The sequence below is a fragment of the Camarhynchus parvulus genome, chromosome 6, assembly GCF_901933205.1.
Source record: "Camarhynchus parvulus chromosome 6, STF_HiC, whole genome shotgun sequence".
NCBI classification, from domain to species: Eukaryota; Metazoa; Chordata; class Aves; order Passeriformes; family Thraupidae; genus Camarhynchus; species Camarhynchus parvulus.
This window is the reverse complement of record NC_044576.1, coordinates 21,313,545-21,336,647: the sequence shown is the minus strand read 5'-3', so window position 1 is coordinate 21,336,647 and position 23,103 is coordinate 21,313,545. Positions and strand designations below refer to the sequence as shown.

General features: G+C 54.0%; 1 protein-coding gene across 1 annotated transcript; it reads left to right on the top strand.

Annotated features, from left to right (window-relative positions):
* Positions 1 to 1,695: 1,695 nt before the first annotated feature.
* CNNM1 (cyclin and CBS domain divalent metal cation transport mediator 1) lies at positions 1,696 to 20,423 on the top strand (the record flags this gene model as incomplete). Its single annotated transcript, XM_030951323.1, is given in 13 exon segments — positions 1,696 to 1,894; positions 1,897 to 3,147; positions 12,903 to 13,046; positions 13,598 to 13,738; positions 14,352 to 14,521; positions 14,707 to 14,806; positions 14,978 to 15,025; positions 17,851 to 17,913; positions 18,874 to 19,031; positions 19,242 to 19,419; positions 19,748 to 19,911; positions 19,961 to 20,069; positions 20,344 to 20,423. Coding segments are annotated over 13 exon segments (2,805 nt in total), but the record flags the coding sequence as incomplete, so codon positions are not given.
* Between the last annotated feature and the right edge of the window lie 2,680 nt (positions 20,424 to 23,103).

The window sequence follows — 23,103 nt, the reverse complement described above, 5'->3', positions numbered from 1 at the left end:
GGCATGGATACACAGCTCCCAAAAAGCAATACAAAACACAATGGCAGTGATGCACAAAACTCTTTACAATATTCTCAACACCAAGAAGCCTGTGAGAAATTCAGGACTGATGACAGCCTGCCATTGCTAGAATATGGGATGATCTCAGACAGTAGTTCCCACAAAGGCTTAATAAAGAAGGAGCAGCCATGTGCTCATGCCCCCACCTGGCAGACAGGATGGCAGAACAGGACCAGGCTGTGCTGGTCCTGAGTCACTGGGTCACTCTGCTTAGGGCAGCTTGTGAGATCTGTCCCTCAGGCAGCATAACTTGGGGCAAGGTCTGCACAAGTAGGTTACCAGGTGCTCCTTCATCAATCGTGGCCAGGTAGAGCACCAGGTAATATCTCCCCAGTGGTATTAAAGGGGAGTTAGAAAGTGGACCATCAGCAAGAGCTTGTGAAGCAGCACATAGCCCCTGTGAACAACCACTGAATTCATCATGTTTGGAAAAAAAAAAAAATAGCTGCCTCCCCCAGAGAGAGAGAGAAGAGTCTCTCGTAACACAGAAAGGAGCACAGATCCCCCTGGTCGCTTTTCATGCCTGTCTGCCTGCTAACACACTGACACAGAAAGTGACCTATTTTCATGGGAGCAATAATGAGTGAATAATCAGAATTTTTCGGGCACTTCCTTTGCCTCCATGACATTTTCTAGCTTATTGCTTTGCCACTGCTGAGCCTGTTGCAGTTGTAAGCAACTGCTTTCCAGTTCTCCAGCCTCCTTTCAAGTTTGTCGTGAATGTTGGTCCAGGGAAGACACAAAAGTTTAAGGAGTCCCTAAGTGCATTCTTGAGCACATACTTCTGAAGCTGATAAACCCTAGCAACATTCCCCATCAGGTCTAGACACGAGAATAAATGTAGCTACAGTGTGGTACATTTGTTTCCTAGAAAGACTGCAAATCTAACGACTACCCACCCCCAATTAAAAAAACCCAAACAAACAAAAATAAATCAAACCACTCCCACGGGAAGAAGGGAAATTAATTTGATCTGAAAAGCTGAAGAATAGAGCCTCGACAGATAACAGAGGGAGGCTGAATGTAAATTCCAGCTCCAGAGAGTGCTGGCAGAAGCCCCTCAGTAAACCCTCACTTCACGGCGCAGGGGAGGCGCAGCCCCCGCTCCGCAGCCCAGGCAGTGTCCCTGGGATGGCAGCGGGAGCCAGCGCGGCCGCGGGCGCTGGGGCACAGGTCGCTGCTCGGGCCCGCAGCCCACTCTGGCTGCCAGGGCTGGGGCTGGCTGCACCGCATCACCGCCAGTGTGCTCCGCCGTGGATCCGCCAGCATCTCACCGGCTGCGGGTAGAGCGCGCGGTGCCGCCCGCCGCAGGGATGCTCCCGCTCGGCGCGGGTGGGCGAACTCCTCGGTCCCCGGCGTAGCGTCCCGGCTGGCGGTCCCTGTTGGCGGCCCCGCTCCGCCGGCCCCTCCCGCCGGGGCGCCGCAGGCCGGCTCCCGGTCGCACGTGGCGCGGCGGCCGCCCGCCCCCGGCCCACGTGTGCCGCCGCGCCGTGCAGTGCCGTGCCGTGCCGTGCCGTGCCTTGCCGGCTCCCCGCTGCAGTCCCGGGGCGGCGGGCGGGCGCTGCGGTGCCGGCACAGCGGCATGGCGGCGGCGGCGGGCCCGGCCGCGGCGGCGGCAGCTGGGGCCGGAGCCGGGGCGCCGTGCTGCTGCTCTTCTTCTCGCTGTCGCCGCGGCCGCCGGCCGGGGCCGCCTGGCTGCTGGGGCTGCGGCCCGAGGACACGACGCCGGGCCGGGTGTCTCTGGAGGGCGGCGCGGTGCAGGCGGCGGAGGGCAGCCGCTTCCTCCTGCGCCTCTACTTCCAGCCGCCGCCCGAGGGCAACGGCAGCCGCGGGCCGGCGGGGAGCGGGAGCCGCGGCTGGTCTTCATCGAGGAGGCGGCGGCGGGGAGCACGGCGGCGCGGGGCCCGGCGGAGCGGTGCCGGGAGCGCAGCGCCTGGGCCTCGGACGTGGAGGTGGTGGGGCCGCTGCGCTCGGGCGGCGCGGCGGGCTCGGCGCTGGCCGAGGTGCGGGTGCGGGAGCCGCGCAAGGGCGAGGCGGCGGCGGCGCCGGGCGGGCGGCTCTTCTCGCTGTGCGCCTGGGACGGGCGGGCCTGGGCGCACCACGGCGCGGCCGGCGGCTTCTTGCTGCGGGTGCGGCCGGCCGCCCCGCCGCTGGGCACTTGGCTGCTGCCGCTGCCCGAGGCGGGCTGGCTGCGGGCGCTGGGCGCCCTGCTGCTGCTGGGGCTGTCGGCTCTGTTCAGCGGGCTGCGCCTCTCGCTGCTCTCGCTGGACCCGCTGGAGCTCCGCGTCCTGCGCAACAGCGGCTCGGCCGCCGAGCGGGAGCAGGCGCGGCGGGTGCAGGCGGTGCGCGGCGGCGGCGGCACCTACCTGCTGTGCACGCTGCTGCTGGGGCAGGCGGGGGCCAACGCGGCGCTGGCCGGCTGGCTCTGCGCCTCCCTGCCCGGCGGCGGGCCGGCGGCGGCGGCCGGCGGGCCGCGGGGAGCGCCCTGGCTGCCGGTGCTGCTGTGCACCGCCGCCGTGTTCCTGGGCGGCGAGGTGCTGCCCTATTCGGTGTGCTCGCGGCACGGGCTGGCCATCGCCTCCCGCACGCTCTGCCTCACCCGGCTGCTGATGCTGGCCGCCTTCCCCCTCTGCTACCCGCTCAGCCGGTTGCTGGACTGGGCGCTGCGGCAGGAGCTCAGCGTCTTCTCTACGCGGGAGCGGCTGCTGGAGACCCTGCGCGCCGCTGGCCCCCACGGCGACCTGGTGCGGGAGGAGCTGGCCATGGTGCAGGGCGCGCTGGAGCTACGCACCAAGGTGGTGGAGGATGTGCTGACACCACTGGCCGACTGCTTCATGCTCCGGGCCGATGCTGTGCTGGACTTCGCCACCGTCTCTGAGATCCTCCGATCTGGCTACACCCGCATTCCAGTCTATGAGGGTGACCGGCGCGACAACATTGTCGACCTGCTCTTTGTCAAAGACCTAGCCTTTGTCGATCCTGATGACTGCACTCCCCTGCAGACTGTCACCCGCTTCTACCGCCGCCCGCTCCACTGCGTCTTCAATGACACGCGCCTCGACACGCTGCTTGAGGAGTTCAAGAAGGGTGAGGTCGCCAGGCCACCCTCCACACCCCCCCGGGCTTCCCCTGCACCCCTCTGCACCCCCAATGGTTTCCAGGTCAGCAGCCTCCACGGGCAGCCCTGCATGGCCTCCTGGCAGGATGTGGCAGGTACCAGGGATGCTGGGGGGAGTCGGTCCCTGCATGTGCTGGTGTGTCGATGACCCTGGTGTCGCCTGGTGGAACATCCCTGGGTGCATTGAGGGCTGGCAGCCCTTGATGTACCTGAGATGTTATGAAGACTGTAAGAGCCTTTGGCCTCACAGGCTCAGCAGGTGAGCCTGTCCCTCTGGGGCTGATGGCAGCAGTGGCCTGGCAGCACGGGCATGGCACCTGCCTTGCACCATTGCCCAGACAGCATTCGCTGCTCTGTTCTGTACAAAGGAGTTTATGACAGGAAATCGCTTCTCATGACTTAGCTTTCACATTTTCAGCTTGGCAGTGAGAAGGAGGTCTATGAAGTGTTTCTATGCAAGTGGTTTAAAGAAAGAAGAAAAGATTAAGCCCTTAGAAAGAGCTGTGCTTTTTTTGCAGCTGTGACAGCATTCATAATGCAGCAGCTGCCAGCAGCCCGAGAGATGCTGAGAGCTGTATTTCATTAAGCATACCTTGAGAATACGCACAGCATGTGTTTTTCTCTCCCCCTGGGAGCTGTGTTTTGCCGCGTGCTACTCACTACGTCATGCTGTGGTGAGTGAGCCCAAGGAATGGCTGCAGCAGTGGCGGCTGCATTATGTAATGCAGGAGGGCAGCGCTCGGCTCCGGGGCTGCCTGGCGCCGCTCTGCTGCAGGCTCAGCTGGTCATATGAGAAAGGCCAACCTGGCCCACTCCAGATACAGAGAAAGCCTCTCTGTGAGTCATCTCCTGCTCGTCTGTGGAGGTGGGAGGAGGAGAGGGTAGGACATTTCTCAGTGTGCCAGGAATGTGCTCATCAGATACTTGCAGGTCAGCATCTTCTCCGGAGATGTTCGGCTGTGTTCCCACACCACCCAGGATCACAGGCAGAGGAGTTCTGTGTGCCACCACCTGCCCTCTCTGCCCCTCGACAGGACTGGAGACTCCCAAGGGAGAAAATCAGAAAATTCCTGGTTTTTATACAAGACTGTTAGCAAAAGCATTGAGATTGTTCTCTGGGTTCAACCTTGGTGAGCTGCAGTAGTCCTTGCCCGCCCCCTTCCCCCCATGCCAGCTGTCTCTTGTCTTCCTAATTCGTTATGTGCTTCACAGTTCCTTCCTAACTGTGTCTTCCTGCAATAGCACTGAAGTTCACCTGAGGTCTCTTCTACCTCTTTCTTGTCTAGAGATGTCAGATGATTTTGGCACCCTCTCCCTCGATGAGGCTCCTCTGCAATTTATCTGATTTACTTTGATACACTTCCCCTTCCAAATTTCTTCTCCAGCATGGTACCCTATGGATCAATAGACCTATAAAAATGGGCTTGTGGTTGCTTAGTTCCCTGTCCTTTGCTTGCTGTCCTCTGTGCCCTCCTTAAACAGAGCTGTTGGGTGTGTGCTGCTCTGTGAGCTCATGGGTATGGTAACAAACCTTGCTACCTGCCCTGCACTTTCATATGATGGTCTTCATCTCAGATGAAGATTATCCATCCTTCTTTAACACTGCTCCTTTAAGCTCTTGGCATATCCCTTCAGATTCTTCCTCCTTTGTAACTGTCTGCCACTGTGGCCTTCTGGGGTGTTTTGCTACAGCCCCCATTTAGAGCTGTCCCTAAACCCTTTATCTGTTCCCACCTCACTTCTTGTCTTTTCTAAACTACATGTTGAAAAGCCTTGCTTTTGGTCTTCATATCTAACTCTGCATGGGCTTAGCAATTCCAGCTCTTCCCCCAGATGTTCCTCTTCCCAAGAAGTGATGTTTTCTTCTGATTCATCTTTCCCCTATTTGTAGGCATTTGGTCACCCTCAGCACCCTGAATTTGCAAACAGTTACCCCCAGCCCAGCCCTGAACCCTCCTAAACTGTATTTTTCCAGTTCCAAATGCAGATTCTCGTGCTGGCTCCCACATTGTGACAGATGTTAGCTCCCAGCTGCCTCCAGCCCCATCCACTGCTGCCTCAGCCCTGTTCACGTGACTATTTAATGTCTAAAATAAAGATTTCCCGGTTGTAATTAAGAATCTTTATCACTGTCTCCTTTTCTGTGTCCATTTGAATTACGGTGAAGTATCTTCAAGTTTGATCCAATCAAGGTTGCTTTCCATGGCCAGGTCTTCTGAGACACCTTCACTAATTAGAAAGTAGGCTGATTGCTTGTTGGCTCAGCGAGTGTTTAATGAAGGCATTCATCACTTCACACATCCAAGGTGCCTGCAGGACAGCAAAGCCTCCCACTGATAAAGCCCAGGCTCTTTCTAGGAAATTAAAGTCTCTGGTAAGGATGGGCATTAACAACCCACCTCCAGGTCCTTATGTCCCTCACAAACCTTTAGAAAAGCCAGCTTTTCTTTCCTTTTCTCATTATTAACTCCAACAATCTTTGTATCTTTTATTTCTTTTTGCTATTATAATGTTTACACAAAATTCCTATAACATTTTATATCCTTCTTCCTTGGATAGCAATGTGTACTTCTGATCTGTTTCACTAATGATTAATGTTCTGCCACATCCACTATACCCATACTGTCATTTTTTTGCATAATGTATAAGTAACACAATTTCACTGCCAGAGCTCCTTGCCACAGTACACAAACATTTGTTCTTTCTTACTGAAAATGTCAAGGGATTATTAAATACAGTGCTTTTGGATTGTTCCTCGCACTTCTGACAGCACTTTCATTTTCTGGCTCCTACTCACCAATATCTCACTATTTTCCTTGTTTACCTGAGGCATTTCTTTTCTCTTGCTGTTCTGTCCCAGCTATGAAGATAATCAGCCTTTTCCCCCCTTTGGTCTTCTGTAGCAGGGTTTGAGGGGAAGCTTTCCTTCATTTGTTTCTAGGTATGCTCACACTAACCTCGTTTGAGTGCAGTTCCATTAAGATGCGTTGGTGTTTACCTTGATCAGATGTGTCACAAACTGCCTCTCCCCCAGCAGGACCTTGTGTGGAAGGGATTACCTTCCACAGACCTGTAGTGTCAGCTTTCCATTTAATTTAACATTTCAATGGTATTAAAGAGTAGCACACACTCAGTGGCACCCAGGGAGCCACTGGCCCAGTGTGGTTATGGTGCCCAAGAGCTGTGAGCTCCTGGTTAGCAAATCCTGGCCCCTGTTCCATCACAGCAGAACTGGTCAAACTCTTCACCTCTGCCTTTTCACAACCCTGCTGCTGCAGCCATTGTTTGATTTCTCTTTCAGTACTGATTCCTGCAGAGAGGTGGTTAAATTGGAGGTCCCAGTGGGAACTGGGAAAAATCCAGAGAAGACTCCAAACAGCACCAGAGGGGCAGTCTGGCCTGCAAGAGAATAATGTGGACTTCAACCCACAGCCCAAATGGGGAGGGCAGCTGCAAAAACCATGTAGAAAAACAACATTACAGCAGCATGAGACAGGTTCAGCTGAAGGAAGGAAATACCTGTGCTGTAATATGGTTTTGACTTCATCTTCTCAGCAAAAAGAGCTCAGAAATAATGAAAGCTGGACACGGAATTTGCCATCTTTTCAGGGAAACTAGACACAGTCTTTTATGGAAGGCATACATTGGTGGGCAGCATTAACTGAGAAGTGCTAAGTGAAGGACCCTACACAAAATGTGTCCCCTCTTCACTAGAAATAAAAAAATACATACCAGTACAGTAATTTTACCACCTGCAGCCTGGTGAAAGAAGATGAAAATACTGAAGGAGTGAAAAAATTGGGAGACAATCTCTTGGCAATTTTTATTGGTACACCTTGGGGTACCTGGCTTTATTCTGGGCTCCCAGGAGAAAATACCTAATACACCAAAAAAAAAAAAATTGCACCATATTTAGCAAGCTACAGCTATGTCGGGAGGCAGATGAGCTTTCTGTAGGATGAACTTTACCTAGGGAATGTGGAGCTATGAGGAAGGCTTTCTGCATTTATTCAGTGTGAAATGTTGTGGGTGATACAATCTGTTTCTCCTCCTTTCTTGAAGATAACCAAGCAATGCATGTTGCAGCTCCAGTCCAGTGATGTAACTCCTCCTGGAAACCTCTTCTGTGAGGTCCACCTCCTTGTTTTGTAGTGCCTCTGGGAAGTCACAGTCTTTTCCTTTCCTCAGATTGTTCATGGGTTTTGTTGACTGATTTCCTGGAGGGGTCCATGTACAGCACTGGCACCTTTCAGCAAGTAACTTTCCTCTGTCAGAGGAACAGTAGAAATTTGCTCTTCATTTTCCTGCAGCAGGGCAGAGGCTGAGCTGCAACTCAAATTAGCCTTCTGTGGCTTGGCATCTTTTAAGAGTTACTAAAAATAAATTCTCCAAACCCCAAATTTCAGGCTTAGCAGGGAAAACAGCCTGTCCTGTGGAGGACAGCTCTGCCCTAGCGTCTGTCTTTACATTTCAAAATGTTCCACAGCCTCTATTAGACTTCTGCAAATTGAATGTAGCTGGAGAAGGTGCTTACATCTGCCAGGAATTGGGGTCAGTACCATTTCAGATGCTTTTTGTACCATTCCTCTGATCCCACAGGCACTGTAAGCACACAGTGTTGCTTCAAATTTAACTCAGCCTTCAAGAGATTTCTGCAAGTGTTTTAGTCACTCTGCTGGGCATCTTGATGAGGTGAAGCAATGCCCTCCCAAGGCAGTTGTATGGGTTAAGGAGCCAGTTTTTCCCCAGGAATTATCACCTACATGTCCCCTGGAATGTGACTGCCAGGCTGAGAGCAAGGGAGCTGCTGATAGACAAAAAATGGTCTCAGTGTCTCATGCTGCAATTCTGCCTGAAACATTACTGTGCTTTCCCCACTAAACTGTGCTAAATCTTGCTGTGTAAACCCTGGACTGCTCTACCCCACGCCAGTAATCCCAGGATCAGGCCTGCTCTGGGCAAGCATTCAGCAAAGCACGAAGGGAGCCGAGTCCTTGGGGGAGAGGGCACCCTGCCACCCACTCTCCTCTTCATAGCTGTCAAAGGCACCTTCATGCTGAGCTGTTGGGTACCCAGGAGGTCAGGATCCTGCTGCATTACAAATGGAAGATGAGGTTCTGTGTCCCCTCTTATCTTCTCCTTACCTTTCTGATCTGCGATGGTAATAGATCAGCTATTCCAAATAGTCCATCTTTTTACAGTTTTCCTTAGGATTAGGAAAAGCACAAAAAGAGACTATGAGAAAGGCTACAAACAGATGTAAGCAGGTGAAGTTTTTGTCTCTGAGAAAGGTCTGGGTTAGGTTAGGATTTACAGTTTTTCCTTCACATAGCTCTTATTCCTGTAGAGCTGTGGGACCCTGCAGCCCTCTTGGTTATTTCCCCCTGCTTAGATGTGCATTTCCTCTAGACACAATGTGTGCTTTTGCCCATGGTGCAGAGTGGTGGTAACACAGGATCACAAATTTCCAGTTCACGGTGCTCAAATCAGAGTCCCCACTTTCTTCAGATGCAGGTCAGCAAGAGGGCACGAGATGCTGGCAGCCCCTGTGAAGAACTCTGAAGGAAAGCACACAGAAAATAGATTTCAGTTACATCATCGTTGTTTCACAAATCAACCTTATTTTAAAATTATTCTATTTTTTTATTTCCTTCCATTTTGTAGCTGCAAATGGTTCAGGCACAGGTCTGTGCCTGCACCTTTGATCTCCTAATAACAGCTTCATATCTTACTGTAAAATTTATGAAAATTAATTTCATGCTCAGGATGTTCATCCTGTGGAACAAGAAACAAGGCTAAAACATCTTTAACATTCCTCTGGCAGGGTATCTATATAAAAAAATGATAAAGAAGTAGTCTGGGCTATAATTGAACCCAACAGCACTTTCTTTCCCAGAAGTCAAGGCATTGTGTTCAGACCCCGTTCCTTCATTGGGGAAGATGCTTTGAGGTGGATCTATGAGCCCAAGGTCATTTAGGTGCCTATGAAAAACAAGGCTCCTAAAAATGGGCATAAAATCTTCGGATAGCTCTTCAGATGCTTGTTCCATCTGGAAGCTCTCAGCTGTTTATATTAGCTCTGTAATTTAGCATTTTGAGGCATTAACTTTCCACTGAAGCTGTTGTTTGAAAAGAGCAGATTTCATGTAGCTCATAAAGAATTTAGTGCAGTTGTATCCCATGCTGAGCAGACACTTAATCACCTATAGACTTCCTGTGCCAGAGCAGTCCTGCGGAGGCCGGCAGAGCTGCTCGCACAAGGAAAGTTAATTGCCCATTTGTTCTAGCATTTGCCAAAGCAAGGCTTTGATGCTCAAGTGTTCCACTGTGCTTTCCTGCATCAGCGATAGCCCTGTAAAATTTACATGTGACAGCTTGCCAGTGGGGAAGCAGCTCACGCTTATAATTCATCTCATTTGACCTATCAAGCCGTGGTTACAATAGCACGGGTTTTGGAATCAGTTTTACAGATCTTAAAGCTGTTTTAGGTCAAGTTTGGGGGTTTGTTTAAATGATTTACCTTCCTCTGTTGTGCTCCCACTGAGGCTGACCTGCTGGATAATGGCAGCAGAGGCAAATGTGACCCCTCTGGTGTCCCCAGGTCTGTCCCTGTGCCTCCCTCCCTTAGACTTGCTTCCACCTCGTTGCCCAGAATCTCCTTTGTACATGCTCCAAGGGCCACTGCTTTTCCTCCCCTGCAAGTGTAGCAGCTCCCAGGGCTGGGCAGAGGGATCTAGCTGAGCCTGGCAGCACTGCCCAGGAGGGAATGAGCCATAGCCATACAGCCAAAGCACCTGCAAACCCCACACCAAAATTTATGGGGTCTGTTAAAAAGCTGATGGGAGGAGATACAGGACCCAGTCAGGCCAGGGGGGTTGGGCACAACTCTGTGAATGATCTCATGTCCCTCAGGTGGGAAATGGGAGCATGTCAGCCTTCTCCCAGAGGGGAGCAGCTGTGAGCAGCACTCACTTAAAGGACCGGGACTGGCTGGCATTCAGGGCTTTTTGTGACATGGACACCACTGGCCAAGCATGGGCTGGGGTCAGCTCTCCCAGAATGGGCAGCAGCAACCACACTGAACTGCAACAATTTTCCATTGTTGGGTACCTGCTCCATTTCTAGCTCCATTTCTAGCTCCATTTCTAGCTCCATTATTAGCCTGGAAACATGAACCTGGGGGTTTGGAGTGTGAACACAAGTGTTTATTTTCTGTGAAAATAAAGAACTCTGGAGTGCTCTAACAGCCCTATTGGCTCTGCCCCCAGTGCAGTGAAGCCATGGGTCTCCTTCCAGGCTAATGGTGCTGAGGTATTTCTAAATAATCTCATTTGCAGCTATGTGAACATGGAGTTTAAATCACACTTCTGGTGTAAATTGCAGTGTCGATGTAGGTGTTTGGCCAAAAAAAGAATTGCCTCCATCACTCTCTGACTGCCTTTAAGTAGCACCTAGGCTTTTTGTAAGGGCTTGGTGGTTTTGGGTTGCATGTAAATGTCATTAACAACAAGCTCTCAGCCAAAAGAAATAACATTTTTCCCCCTCCTCGCTCACCCAAGGACTTGTAGGAGACCAGATGGCCCCAGTGTTTGGGAGCAGAGTTTGGCGAAGGAGACCTTTCCAAAAGCTGGACTTTGCTAAGATGAAACATAGCTGTCGCTGCTGTCTTGCAGCCAACTCCTCTGCTTTTTTCTTCTTAAGTGCTGTGTTGCTTTATGAACAGAAAAGATGCCCAAACCTATGTATGAAAGGAGTGAAATAGCCCAGTCTAAAGAACATGCTGAATTTTCAGTGCCCCAGGGCTATTGATTTGGGTTTTTTTAAAGTAAATCTCAGTGCTACTTGCTGCAATGTTATGTTCTCATTTCTAAATCTGTAGGCGTGGGAGGCAGCGAGCTGCTCTCTGAAATCTTGCAATAAAAGCTTGGTATGAGGAGGAGGGAATTTATACTGTGGAAAATGCCCAAGATTTGCTGTGAGAAATGTATAGTGCTGATCTTCAGCTGAGAAATGTCGTCTGCTCGTCCCAGATCCAGGGCAGGGTTATTTGAAGGTCACATGATGCCCAGCAAGCCGTGTTTGTGGGGCTGCCAGGCTGCTCTGAGTGTGCTTGTCCCTGCCCCTCTGCAGGGATGAGAGCTGGGAGGGCAAGGAAGGAGCTGTGCACCCGACAGGAGCCCACCCTGTCACATCTTTATGCATGGATGCTGTTCACATCCCCTGTCGGGAGCAGCAGGAGAGCTTGCTGGGATGGGTTTGTGGGAGAAGTGGATGCAGAGGCAGCTGCATAGCAGAGAGCACCTTTCCCTGTTTTGGGTGACCATTTCTGCTCAAGGAGCTCAGCTCCGAGCCCAGGGGGAAATAAGGTGTTAGCAGCTTCCCAGAGGTCACTGCAGCTTGGAAATTAGGTGTTAGCAGCTTCCCAGAGGTCACTACAGGACTCCTGGGCTGGTGCAGGCATTGCAACAGGAGACCCCAAGGATGCAGAGCAAACAGAGGGAGCAGAAGTGTTTGGCTGTGGTGCCAATGAGGGTGCTTTTAAGTAAAACTAGAGGTTCAGAATCTGTGTGCACTGGTGGGCAGTGTGGGAGCCACAGAGGCAGTAAGAAACCCAGTGCTGTTCATTGGCAGGTCCAAGAACATGTTGGAGCTGGAAACCCAGAAGTTGTTTGTGGCTTGGAAGTTGGGTTCTGGTCAAGATGCTGAGCAGGACCATAAATCAGAGCAGCCAGTAAAGGAAGGGAGAGGTTGAAAAAGTCAAAACAGCTTACAGAGAGCTGGTCATGCAAAAACAAATAGAAATGTTTCAAGTATGCCAAAACCAAGAAACTTGAGAATGTGTCAGCAGAGCTGCCAGCTTACAAGGGACAAGTGAGGAAGCTGAAACTGTGATCCAGGAGCACTGAAACTTCCAAGCTGCAGGACTCAACATCATTGCAGCTGAAGGTCCTGGACTCACTCTGTTTGTTTAAGGTAACATAGAGAAGATGCTGTTAAGGGCAGGACTTGGAGAAGAATTTCAGGTGCAAGCTGATGGGTTGAAAAGTGTTCAGTATCTGCATCCAGATGGTTCACCCAAGAGTTCTGCAGGAGCTGGGCTGAAAGCTGCAAACAAACATTCATGTTTCTGCATAAAAACCAGCTGCTGTTTCAAGGAGAGGGAGGCTTTGCCCATATTTTATGAAAAACCTCAGTATTGGTCTACACAGTGATGAATAGAAGGATGAGGGGGAGCTGTTCCTGGCAATTTAATAAAAAAGATAATTAGCAACAGAATAAGAAACACCAGGAGGATATGGGAAATCAGTAGAGCCAAGGACACATTCACATTTCTGTGTTGGAGAACATTGTCTCATTGCTCTGCTAAGAGTTGTTTCATGTCGATGAAGCTGAGGGTAAGGAAGAGATGGTGCAATGTACACTTCATTCCTGCACAGGAGGCTTTCAAAGAGCTGAACAGAGTGACTCACAGCCTGGGAAAAGAGGGAAGGTAGCCCCCAAAAAGAGCCTACATCTACAAACCAGTCTGGACAGCAGCTGTCCTGTTAGGCTGGGCTGCATGTCCAGCCCTTCTCCTTGGGTTAGCACCCTTGGGTGGGTTTGGGTGACAGTGTCTGCTGTGATCTGTGCCTCCCACCAAACCCTGCCCACCTGCCTGCCCACCACACTGGGGACCCTCTCACCAGGCCAGGTGTCTCAGTGCCACTCTGCTTTTCCCCTGCAGGGAAGTCCCACCTGGCCATCGTGCAGCGGGTGAACAACGAAGGGGAAGGAGACCCGTTCTACGAGGTGATGGGCATTGTCACCCTGGAGGATGTCATCGAGGAGATCATCAAGTCTGAGATCCTGGATGAGACAGATCTGTACAGTTAGTGTCCCAGAGCAGCCACTGCAGTTGCAGGAGCCAGGGTGGGAGCCTGCACAGACAGACAGACGTGGGTAGGAAACAGGCCAGAGCAAAATGTGGTCCTTCCCTGGTGTAATTTGCTGTCATGGTGGGAAAGACAAGAATGATGGAGAGATGCTGGTCAAGTGTTTCTATCTTGGATGCTCAAGATAGAGAAGTACCAGCATCAGCAGTGGGTGTCTGGGCAGGGCCTGACCTAGGAACATCTGTGTTGGGCATGAAATGGGTGGTTCCCAAGCTCATTTGCAACTCTGGGTGATGCATCCAGCCTGGAGAGCCCAGGTTTACAGTCCTGTGTAGTTTACAATCGTGCTCCCTGCCCCGGGAGCTGCTCCCAAGGCTGCATGCACAGCAGGTTTTATGCAGCCCACTGCTCCATCTGCTGCTCCTCATCAGCCCTGCCATAGGGTGCAGGCAGATATGCGTGTCCCTGTGTGTGCATGTGACATGGGGCCCTGCAGCTGCAGCAGCTTTGTCAGCGACTGCTCTGCTCTGCTCTGCTCTGCCTGCAGCTGACAATCGGAAGAAGGAGCGGGTTCCCCACCGGGGACGCAAGCCCCAGGATTTCTCCATCTTCAGGCTCTCAGAGAGTGAGATGAAGGTGAAGATCTCCCCACAGCTCCTCCTGGCCACCCATCGGTTCATGGCAACAGGTACACTTGCCCTTGAGCAGGCCCTGCAGCACCAGCCCCACAGGGCATCCCTCAGCCTGGGTCAGGCTTAGGGATGGGCATTCCTCGTTGGGCTTAGGGATGGGCATTCCTGGGTCGGGTTTAGGGATGGGCATTCCTGGGTTGGGCTTAGGGATGGGCATTCCTGGGTCAGGCTTAGGGATGGGTATTCCTGGGTTGGGTTTAGGGATGGGTATTCCTGGGTTGGGCTTAGGGATGGGCATTCCTGGGTCAGGCTTAGGGATGGGCATTCCTGGGTTGGGCTTAGGGATGGGCATTCCTGGGTCGGGCTTAGGGATGGGCATTCCTCGTTGGGCTTAGGGATGGGCATTCCTGGGTCGGGCTTAGGGATGGGCATTCCTCGTTGGGCTTAGGGATGGGCATTCCTGGGTCGGGCTCCTCACTGAGCAGTTTCCACCCCCTGGACCTACAGCCTGGACATTCCACTGTCCCGCCAGTGGGATCTGCATTTGGCTCCCCTCTTGGCAGTGGGTGCTTAGGCTGCAGGAGCAGGGCTGTGCAGCTCAGGGGAGGAGGGGTTCCCAGCAGTCCTGGGCCTGCTGAGCACAGCATGTGTGTGTTGCCTCCCCTCTAGAAGTGGAGCCTTTCAAGTCCCCCTACCTCTCTGAGAAGATCCTGCTGCGGCTCCTGAAACACCCCAATGTCATCCAGGAGCTCAAGTTCGACCGGAAGAACAAGAAGGCAGCAGAGCATTACCTCTACCAGCGCAACCGCCCTGTCGACTACTTCGTGCTCATCCTGCAGGTGCTGGGGCAGCAGCGAGCCGAGCGTGGCAGGCCTGGCCCTGTTTTCTCCTTGCCACTTTATTCTGGGCTGCTTCTAATAGCAAAGATGCCCATCCTCTTGTGTGGGACAGCAGGGGTCCCTGCAGCCTGGGTGGGAAAGGAGCACGGGGTGCTTGTCTGAGAGGGTTTTCCTCCTCCTTCCAGGGGAAGGTGCAGGTGGAGGTTGGCAAGGAAGGACTGCGCTTTGAGAATGGGGCCTTCACCTACTATGGTGTCCCTGCCATCATGGCTGTTGTCTCCTCAGGTGAGGCCTCTGTGGGCTCCCTCTGGCCCTGCCTTTGTTTCAGCAGCACCATGGAGGCTAAACCAGCTGGTGCCCGGAGAAGGGGCTGGCCATGGGGTGGGGTGGCCCTGCTTTGGGGCGTGGGGCAGGAGCCCTTCCTCTGCATTCCCACACCTCCAACTGTCGTTTCAGAAAACGATGTGCGAAAAATGGGAAGCCTGGCAGGATCCTCCTTCCTACGTAAGTATTTTGGGACAGGCTGAGGCCCTAAAACCTCTCTGCAGCACTGGCTGGCTGGAGGAGCTTTGGCTTTTCTCCCCATGCAAAACGGCTCAGACTCTGTGCTGAGGTAGACAGAGAAACAACATGCTGAGGGGCTGATGCAGCAAAGACCCCACAGAGTGACTTGGAGGTCCCTTTGAGGTCCCTTTGATGTCCTTTTGAAGTTTCTACCATATGCTGGCTCTCTGCTGGTGGGTCCCAGCACAGCTGGTGCTGCAAGGGGCACTGCCCACAGGTGGGTGTTATACTCATTCTAGGTCTCATATAACACCTCTAGACCCATTTGCCTTCCTGAGGCTCAGGGCACAACCTGAACATGGGCCCCACATTGGGCTGCTTGGGAATTGCAGAGATGGGCTGATTTACCTGTGAGCTATTTGCATGTGGTGGTGGGAAATTAGCTGAGTACCAATAAATTCCCTGCCTGCAGAGCTGATGGGTTACGAAGCAGATCCCCTGCTCCCTGCCGGAGTTGAGAGGGAGCTCTGACTAGAGGAGACTGAGAGGTGTCCCCTTCTTTGCTATAACCCCTACAAAGGTTTGGTCCTGTGAGGCTCAGGAGCAGGTTGAGGTGCTGCCCAATCCCAGTCCTTCACATCCCTCATCCAAACCCCAGATGCTGCAGTCAGATCTGCAGTGCTGATGGTAAGCTGAGATGCTCTACCTGCCTAATCAAAACAGGGACCTACTAAATGCAATCTTTGTGGAGAGGTAAAGAGGAATGCCATCAAGAGAACAGGGGGAGCCTCTTGGGGCAGGTGGCTCTCTCTGGTGGATCTCAGTCTTTCTGCAGCTCTAGAGTTCACCTGTTTCCTGCTGCTTGCTCTGCTTCCGTGCAGAAGGCTGGCTCTGGACTGATGGATTAACCCCTCAGTGCACATTCCTGCTTTGTGTGTGCAGTCAGTTTGGAGAGAGGCAATCAGTGAAATGGCCAATTTCTGCCAGAGTGTTGCTGGTTGGCCCAGTGTCCTGTGTCCTCGGAGAGAGTGCCCCCGGGCGCACCGGGCTCAGGCAGTGAGTGCTGCCTTGGGCCAGGCGGGGCAGAAGCCGCAGTGGGAGCTGTGTCAGAGCAGCCGAGCGTGTCTGCAGTGCCGCCTGCTGGGACGCTGCTGCTCAGGGCTCCTCGGCTCCCCATGACGCTGCCGTGAGGTGTTTTGTGCCGTGCCCCCATTCCTGCCCGCAGGGGGACAGAGCTGTGTCCCACCCTGGCCAGCAAGGAAGCAGGCTGGGAGGCAGAGGTGACAGGGCGTCTCCCTTGTGGGGGAGGCTGGCATCCTCTTCTCTCCTTGAGGGAAAGGACTGTGAGGAGAGTATCACAGCTGAGAATTCAGACATCAACCTAGAGCATTTAATAGGTTGTTATTAATTAACTGTTATTATGCAATTGTTTTATCTGCAGCTGATCTTTGGCATTAGTGCAGTGTGGGAGGGTCAGGCAGTGGGCAAAGAGTCAGTGTTAGTGGTTATCAACGCATCCTTTGCTCCCATCAGGATAAGGTCATTCCAGCAGTGCTTCATGCTGATGTCTTTTTTATTTGCAGAACGTTTTGATTCAGGGGAGGACATGGAACAGGAATTCCTGGGAGAACAGCAGGGAGATTAGAAAAGGGGAATGCAGGGCAAATTTCCTGGGGGTTTTACATTTGAAGCAATTTTAAAACATTAATCACACAGGCAGCAGATAGTTCCTAGAGTGCTGCAGCTGTGCTGTGGACACAGTGGCTGGAGGCAGGGCAGGAGGGCTGGCAGCTGGGGGAATCAAGGCAATGGCTGGAGTAGGGGCTGGCAGCCAGCAGGCTCACATCTCCCACTGCTTTCGAGGTGGGCAATGGCAGTGGTGAAAGCAGAGACTGGCAAGTGTTGAGGAGTGCATCACTGACCCTGTGTGTTGGTGTCTCTGTGCTCCCCCATCCCCTGTGGCAGGGCCCAGGAACGCTGTCTGGGGCAGCAGTCACTGGGAGGGGGAATGGCCTGCCCTCGAGATTGTCATTGCTGCTGTAACCCATGGCAATAAAACATGGAAAGTGAGTGTCTATGATTTACCTTCTCTGTGGCAATGGGTCAGGCAGCCCCAGATGCAGAGTCCTGCCTTCCTGCAGTTCCTGCAAGGATCAGACCCCAGTGGTTGTTCTTCCTGGCATCACCCAAAGGCTCTTGAGACCCAGGACCTTGCAAGGAACTACAGGCAGCCTGACATGAATCCCTTTGCTTTGTATCACCATGAAGAGCTTCTGTCAGCCCCTGCCTGCAGCTGTGGGGCTGGGGCAGCAACTTTTGCAGATCACATTCCTTCTCTGCCATGTGCCTGCACACACAGAGGCATCCCAGATACCAAGTGCAGTGATTTAGCTTCCACCCATTTCCCAGGTGGCATAAGCTGACCACAAAGTCCCCTGTCCTGGCTGGTAAAGGGCTAGAGCCAAGTGCCAGCACTTAGCTCAAGGGGGAAAGATGCTTTCTCCCCATGCCAGGGCTCCGGGCAGTTGTGTGGCTCTGCAGACAGGCCTGGCAGGAGCAGATCACCCCTGCCAGCCTCACCTCCCCTTACCTTGTCCCAGAGCAACCTGCTGATAAACAACTTCCAAGTCTGTGTTTCTGCCCATGCCCGTGGCTGTAAAAGGGGTGGGAAGGGATGCTGGAGACAGCAATGGGGGCTCAGCTCGGGACTGCTGGCACATGATTCTTCTTCTTCTTCTTCTTCCTCTTGGTCTGTATCCCACCCTCACCTCCATCCCTCACCTTTCCCCTGGGTCCCCTCCTTCCCTCCCTCCCTGTCTCTGCAGTGCCTGTCTCAGTGTCCCGTACTTTCGCCTTCAGCAGAGGGGACTCCCTGGCTGGCTCTCCAGGTAACAGGGCATGGCTTTGGCCAGGGGCCTCTGCATGTGACAGGCTCTTTCCAGCACCCTGTGCACAGTGCCCCAGCAACCCTCCTGCCTGCATGCTGGGCAGTACCCACGGCACCCCTGGGCAACCCCTCACTGGTTGGTGGCACGCTGGGGCCAGCAGTCCTGACACAGCCTCCCCAGTATGATATAAATCCCTGGAAGAATGGGATGGGGACAAGGGGAAGCCATGGGCTTGGGCTCTCTTTGGTGTGCACTTCCTGTAATTTCCTGCACCTAGCTCTTGGGGTTTTGGCTTGCTGCTTTTGGTGACAGTGACCTGCAGCCCTGCATGCCTGCTGCCCTGCCCCCCTGGCTTTCTGCTGATCCGGGTAATAAAAAGGCATTCTAGCAGCAGAGCAAAGTCAGCACGACGTCACCTATGCAAGGAACAAGCTGCTTTTGTTCCCTAATAAATCACTGAATAGACAAAATCCATCATGCTGTGTGTCAGAGGCCACGCTGTGTGTCAGAGGCCATCAGTCAATGTGAGTGACAGACCAGCTTGCCATGGCAGGCTCTCCTCCTGATATGTCATAGTTGGGGTGAACAAGAGCATGCCCTTGAGACAGGTTAAGCAAATACTCACAGCCTGCCAGCTGCAACCAGGAGAAGTTGTGCCAAATGTGGTGCAGAAGGCCGGCATTAACAGGAGAGCTGTCAGTGACAGGCAGGCAGCAGCCCTAACCTCTGCTGCTGCTGGCGCCGGCTCAGAGTGCTGCCCAGTGCCTCTGGTTTGTGTGGGGCTGGCATGGCACAGTCTTACACCAGCCTGCAGTGAGCAGGACAGGCTGCAGGCCCCTGCCAGCCCCATGTCCTGGGAAACAGCCCCTGGAGGTGACTGGTCCACCTTGGCACTGGGAGGCCAAGCAGCAGCACAAGCGAGAGTGAGTGTATGCCTGTCCCTGCTGTCCCCTCCTGCAGTGAACAGGTCACCGTCGCGCTGCAGCGGCCTCAACCGCTCCGAGTCCCCCAACCGGGAGGACTATGGAGGCAGCAGCACGCAGCTCCACAGCAGCAGCAACAACATCTACACGCCCGACTACTCCGTGCACATCCTCTGCGACGTGCAGTTCGTCAAGGTATGGCCAGGGCTGGCAGGGACTGTCCCACCCTGGTTACCCCTGTCCAGGCGCCCTCCTTGTCCCACTGTGCCCCAGGAGCCTGGTGGGTGCCCGGCGGGTGCTGAGGAGTCTTGCACTTACTCCTGCTGGAGGTTTGGAGCCACCAAGTCTCCGAGAGGTGCCGGTGGGCCCGGTGCCCACTGAGCTGGGTGCACGTGTGTGTGCCAGGTGACCCGGCAGCAGTACCACAACGCGCTGGTGGCCAGCCGCATGGACAGCTCGCCGCAGTCCCCTGACATGGAGGCCTTCGACAGGGATTCAACCAAGGCCTCGACTGCGCGGGGAACCCCGCAGACACCCAAGGAGGACCCTGCCACCCTCCTGAATGAGAGGAACAGCATCATGTGTGAGTCACCCAACAGCATTCCTCCCCTGCCACAGGCCAGCACTGCATGTCCCCTGGGGGGTCTGTGCTGGGGCCCTCTGGCATGATGCACACACCACCTCTGGGATGCAGTTGCACATGGAGTGGAGCTCGCATACAGTGCAGGCATTTGCACGCACACACCTGTGGATGCCTGCACGTCCACACAGCTGCCAGTGGGCAGCATGCAATTCCTCATTGCCTTGTGCTCGTGTCCGCGGGGTCCCTGGCAGTTGGACCTGCTGCCATGGCTGGCATCCTGCCATGTCCTGCCCCAGGGCACAGCAGCTCCGTGCCCGTGTCCCTGCAGGCAGCCGCTCGGAGGGGCTGCGCAGTCCCAGCGAGTCGGTGTTCCTGCGCATGGAGGGCATCCCCTTCATCCAGGAGGAGCTGGCTGACAACGAGGAGAACAGCAAGCGGCAGAGTGAGTCTGGCCAGGGGGCACACACACCTGAGCCCGGGGCTGACGAGGCCGTGGTGCCCTGAGGTGCTGCAGCTGTGCTGGACTTTTGCAGACAGTGAGTGCTGCAGGACCGTCCTGGAAGCAGAGTCCCCAGGGCGAGAGGCCGGGACCAGCTCATCGCCAAGCAGCTCTGAGGAGGCACTGGGCAAGAGGCTGCTGAGATCCCTCAGTGAGTGACTGACCCAGGCACAGCACACCCAGGGGACAGCTCTGCCTTGCCACCCCGCTGCCTGTGTCAGCTGTTCCTGTCCTGTCCCTGCATGAGGCTGGTGTGGAACAGGGGACAACCTAGTTCCCTGTCAGTACTACAGCAGAAGGCAAAACTGCACCTAGGGCTAGCTCAGGCAGAGCCAGCCACTAGGTCCTGGCCCAGCCCTATGCACCCCTGCCCTGAGCACCCTTGGGTCCCAGCACCCCAGCCCTAAGCACCCTTGCTGCTGCAGGTGGGCGCAAGCAGCGGACATCGTCAGAAGGGGAGAAGTCGCCAGAGGAAAGCTCCAATCTCGCCCCATTGATCACCTGAGCAGCAGCGTGGCCAGAGCACAGTGCTGGAGGCCCGTGCAGACTGGAGGTAGGATCCTGCCTCGTGGTGCAACATTCCTTTCCCAGCAAGTGGGTGGTCACTCAGTTTAAATAGTGTAAAATAAGTTACAGGCAACAAAGCCAAATGGGGTGGTTTGGAGCCCATAGAGGTGTGCGTGTTGGTGGGGGCTGGTGCAGGATCAAGGGATATGGAGCAGGATCTGCTCTCAACAGCAGACTGGATGTCAGAGATGAGCGAGAGCTTGGCTCATGTTTTCACTGTCAGCACCAGCATACACCTGAACTTGGCTAGGAAAGGTGCTGCAGGCTTGAGCAGCAGTCAGAGAGGGCAAGCTCTGGCCACCTGCACCAGGCTGCGCTTGTGTCTTCTTGCAGGTCTGCAGCATGGGGGTCTCCTGCCGCGAGGCTCACGTCCAACAGCAGGAGGTCTGCACTCGCTCGCTGCCTGTCCGCCCGCTCGTGCCGCCCCTCCCTGCAGGATCTGTGCAGAGCCCCATCCCCAGGCGAGAAAGGATGAACCCCCGGCAGGGCTGAACCACGCAGGCAGCCTGGACCAGCTAGCTGGAGTCCGAGGGCCCTTGCCCTTGCGAGCCGCTCCCTGGTAGCATCTGATCTCAAGGAAGAGGTGGAAAAAGGAAAGGTGAAAAAGTGTCTGTCACGGCATCCCTGCAAGCAGTGCAGGGAGGGGCAGCCCAAGCCAGAACTGCCCTTTAACATCACTTACCATCCCCATCCCAGCGAGGCCCGGAGCCCCGCAGTGCTGGTGCTGCAGGATGTGGTCTCCAGCAGGAGGAGAATGTGCTCTTTGGGGCGTGCCACAGCAGCTCAGGGCCCCAGCACACAGTAATTTGTGCCGTGCCTGCTGACACGCCCGCTTGCAGCGCCTCGCTCACGCTGACCATGGACACGGCCCAGCCCTCCCGAAGCCCTGCCAGGCTCAGGGCAAGGACCCCCGCTCACCCCCAGTGCAGCCCCCTCGCTGGGGAGGGGGCTCTCCATGCTGCATCGGACCATCCTCCTCTCCACACACGCCTGCCGCTGTGAGGGAGGCTCGCACCAAGACTTGGGGGTGGGACAGACCAGTCAGTAGTTTTTGTAGAGGCTCAACGCAACGGGGATATCAACATTAAAAGTGATTTTTCCCTGAGCGATGCCCTCTCTGTGTCCATGGGTGAGGGAAAGATGCTCGCCCCTCCCAGGCTGCCCTCATACCCAGGGCCACAGGTGCCTGGAGTAACAGCACTCAGCCTCACTGAAGGGACCAAGAGAACAGGTCAGCACATGCTGCCTGATTTCTTGGTCTGAAGCTGAGCTCTCTGTCACTCCTGCTGCCAGGAGAGCACTTGGCAAGTAGGGAGATAAGCCCAGCAGTGCAGACAAGGACTGGGGAAAAGCAGGAGTTAATATCAGGCCATTGCAAACACAATAGTGGGATACACGTGCTGGAATACAGCCTGACAGATAACAACAGAAAATCTTATAGTCCACCCATGCTGATAAAACTTCAGCTGGAATAACTGCAGCCCTGTCTGGGCACTGCCCTTCTGAGGAAACACACAGCAATTGAAAAGTGGACAGAGGAAAGCAAGGGCTGGAAAACAACCTGCCCCACAGGCTGAAGGAAACAGAGTCACTTAATCACTGGTGAAGGATGTGAAGGGGAGAGAGGAAGTTTTCAAATACAAAAAAAAGCTGTTGTACAGAGGAAAGGAATAATCTGTTCTCTGTTGCCATGGTAAATGGGATAATTGGTAATGAGCTTACACCACAGAAAAGGAGAAATTTAGGTCACTTGCTAGGAAAAACAAGGTTGGTGAGACTTGCAAAACACCAATATAGATCACATGGGGTGGGCCAGCCTTCACACCAGGAGGTCTGTAAGGGCAGAAGTGTAAGCAAATATCACAAATAAAAAAATTAACTCCTCCTGAGATGACCCCTAGAAGTCACCTTTTAACCACTTCCTCACCATCCCTGCTGTGAATGGACACCAAGAGGAAAAAAAGATCCTCACCTGCAGAGAGGAGGAAAGGCTGCCTCTGTCTCGCTCTCTTATATATATGAATACTAACTGATAAAGAACAAACAAGAGACCCCATGCACTCTGTGCAAACACAACAAGGCAGTAAGGCACCATTTTTGCCTTTTCTGTCTAAGCTGCAGCACAAGCAAATCCATCAGTGTAACAGCAACTACTGCTACCTGACACAAGGAAAGGAGCTGTCCCCTTTCTTCACAAGATCCTGTCAGGAGGCCGCTCTGTCAGCTCACAAATAGATCTGCAGTGACTGCAGAGAGCAGAAGCAGATGGTCCCAGCTCTTTTTCAGTGCCAGAAACACAGGCTGTTGCTGGCAGGCCCCGCTGAAGCAAGTAAGAGTAGATGGAGGTTCACTAGGAGCCTGCTGAAAAGGATGAACAGAAGAGATCTGCTTTTTGACACCTGAGGGGCAGCCCAGGAGCCCTGGGCCAGGGAGGGATGACCAAATGGAAACACCTGACCATCCAGAAAGCAAACACAGACAGACAGGCAGGATGAGCTGGGCAGCACGGGGCAGTGGGGCAGAAAGAACACAAGATGAATACAGGAGGAACTGGTTGGCTTCATGTAGTTGCAGGAGCTCTCAACAACACTTTCCCAGTAAGACTCCCCCTTTAGTAG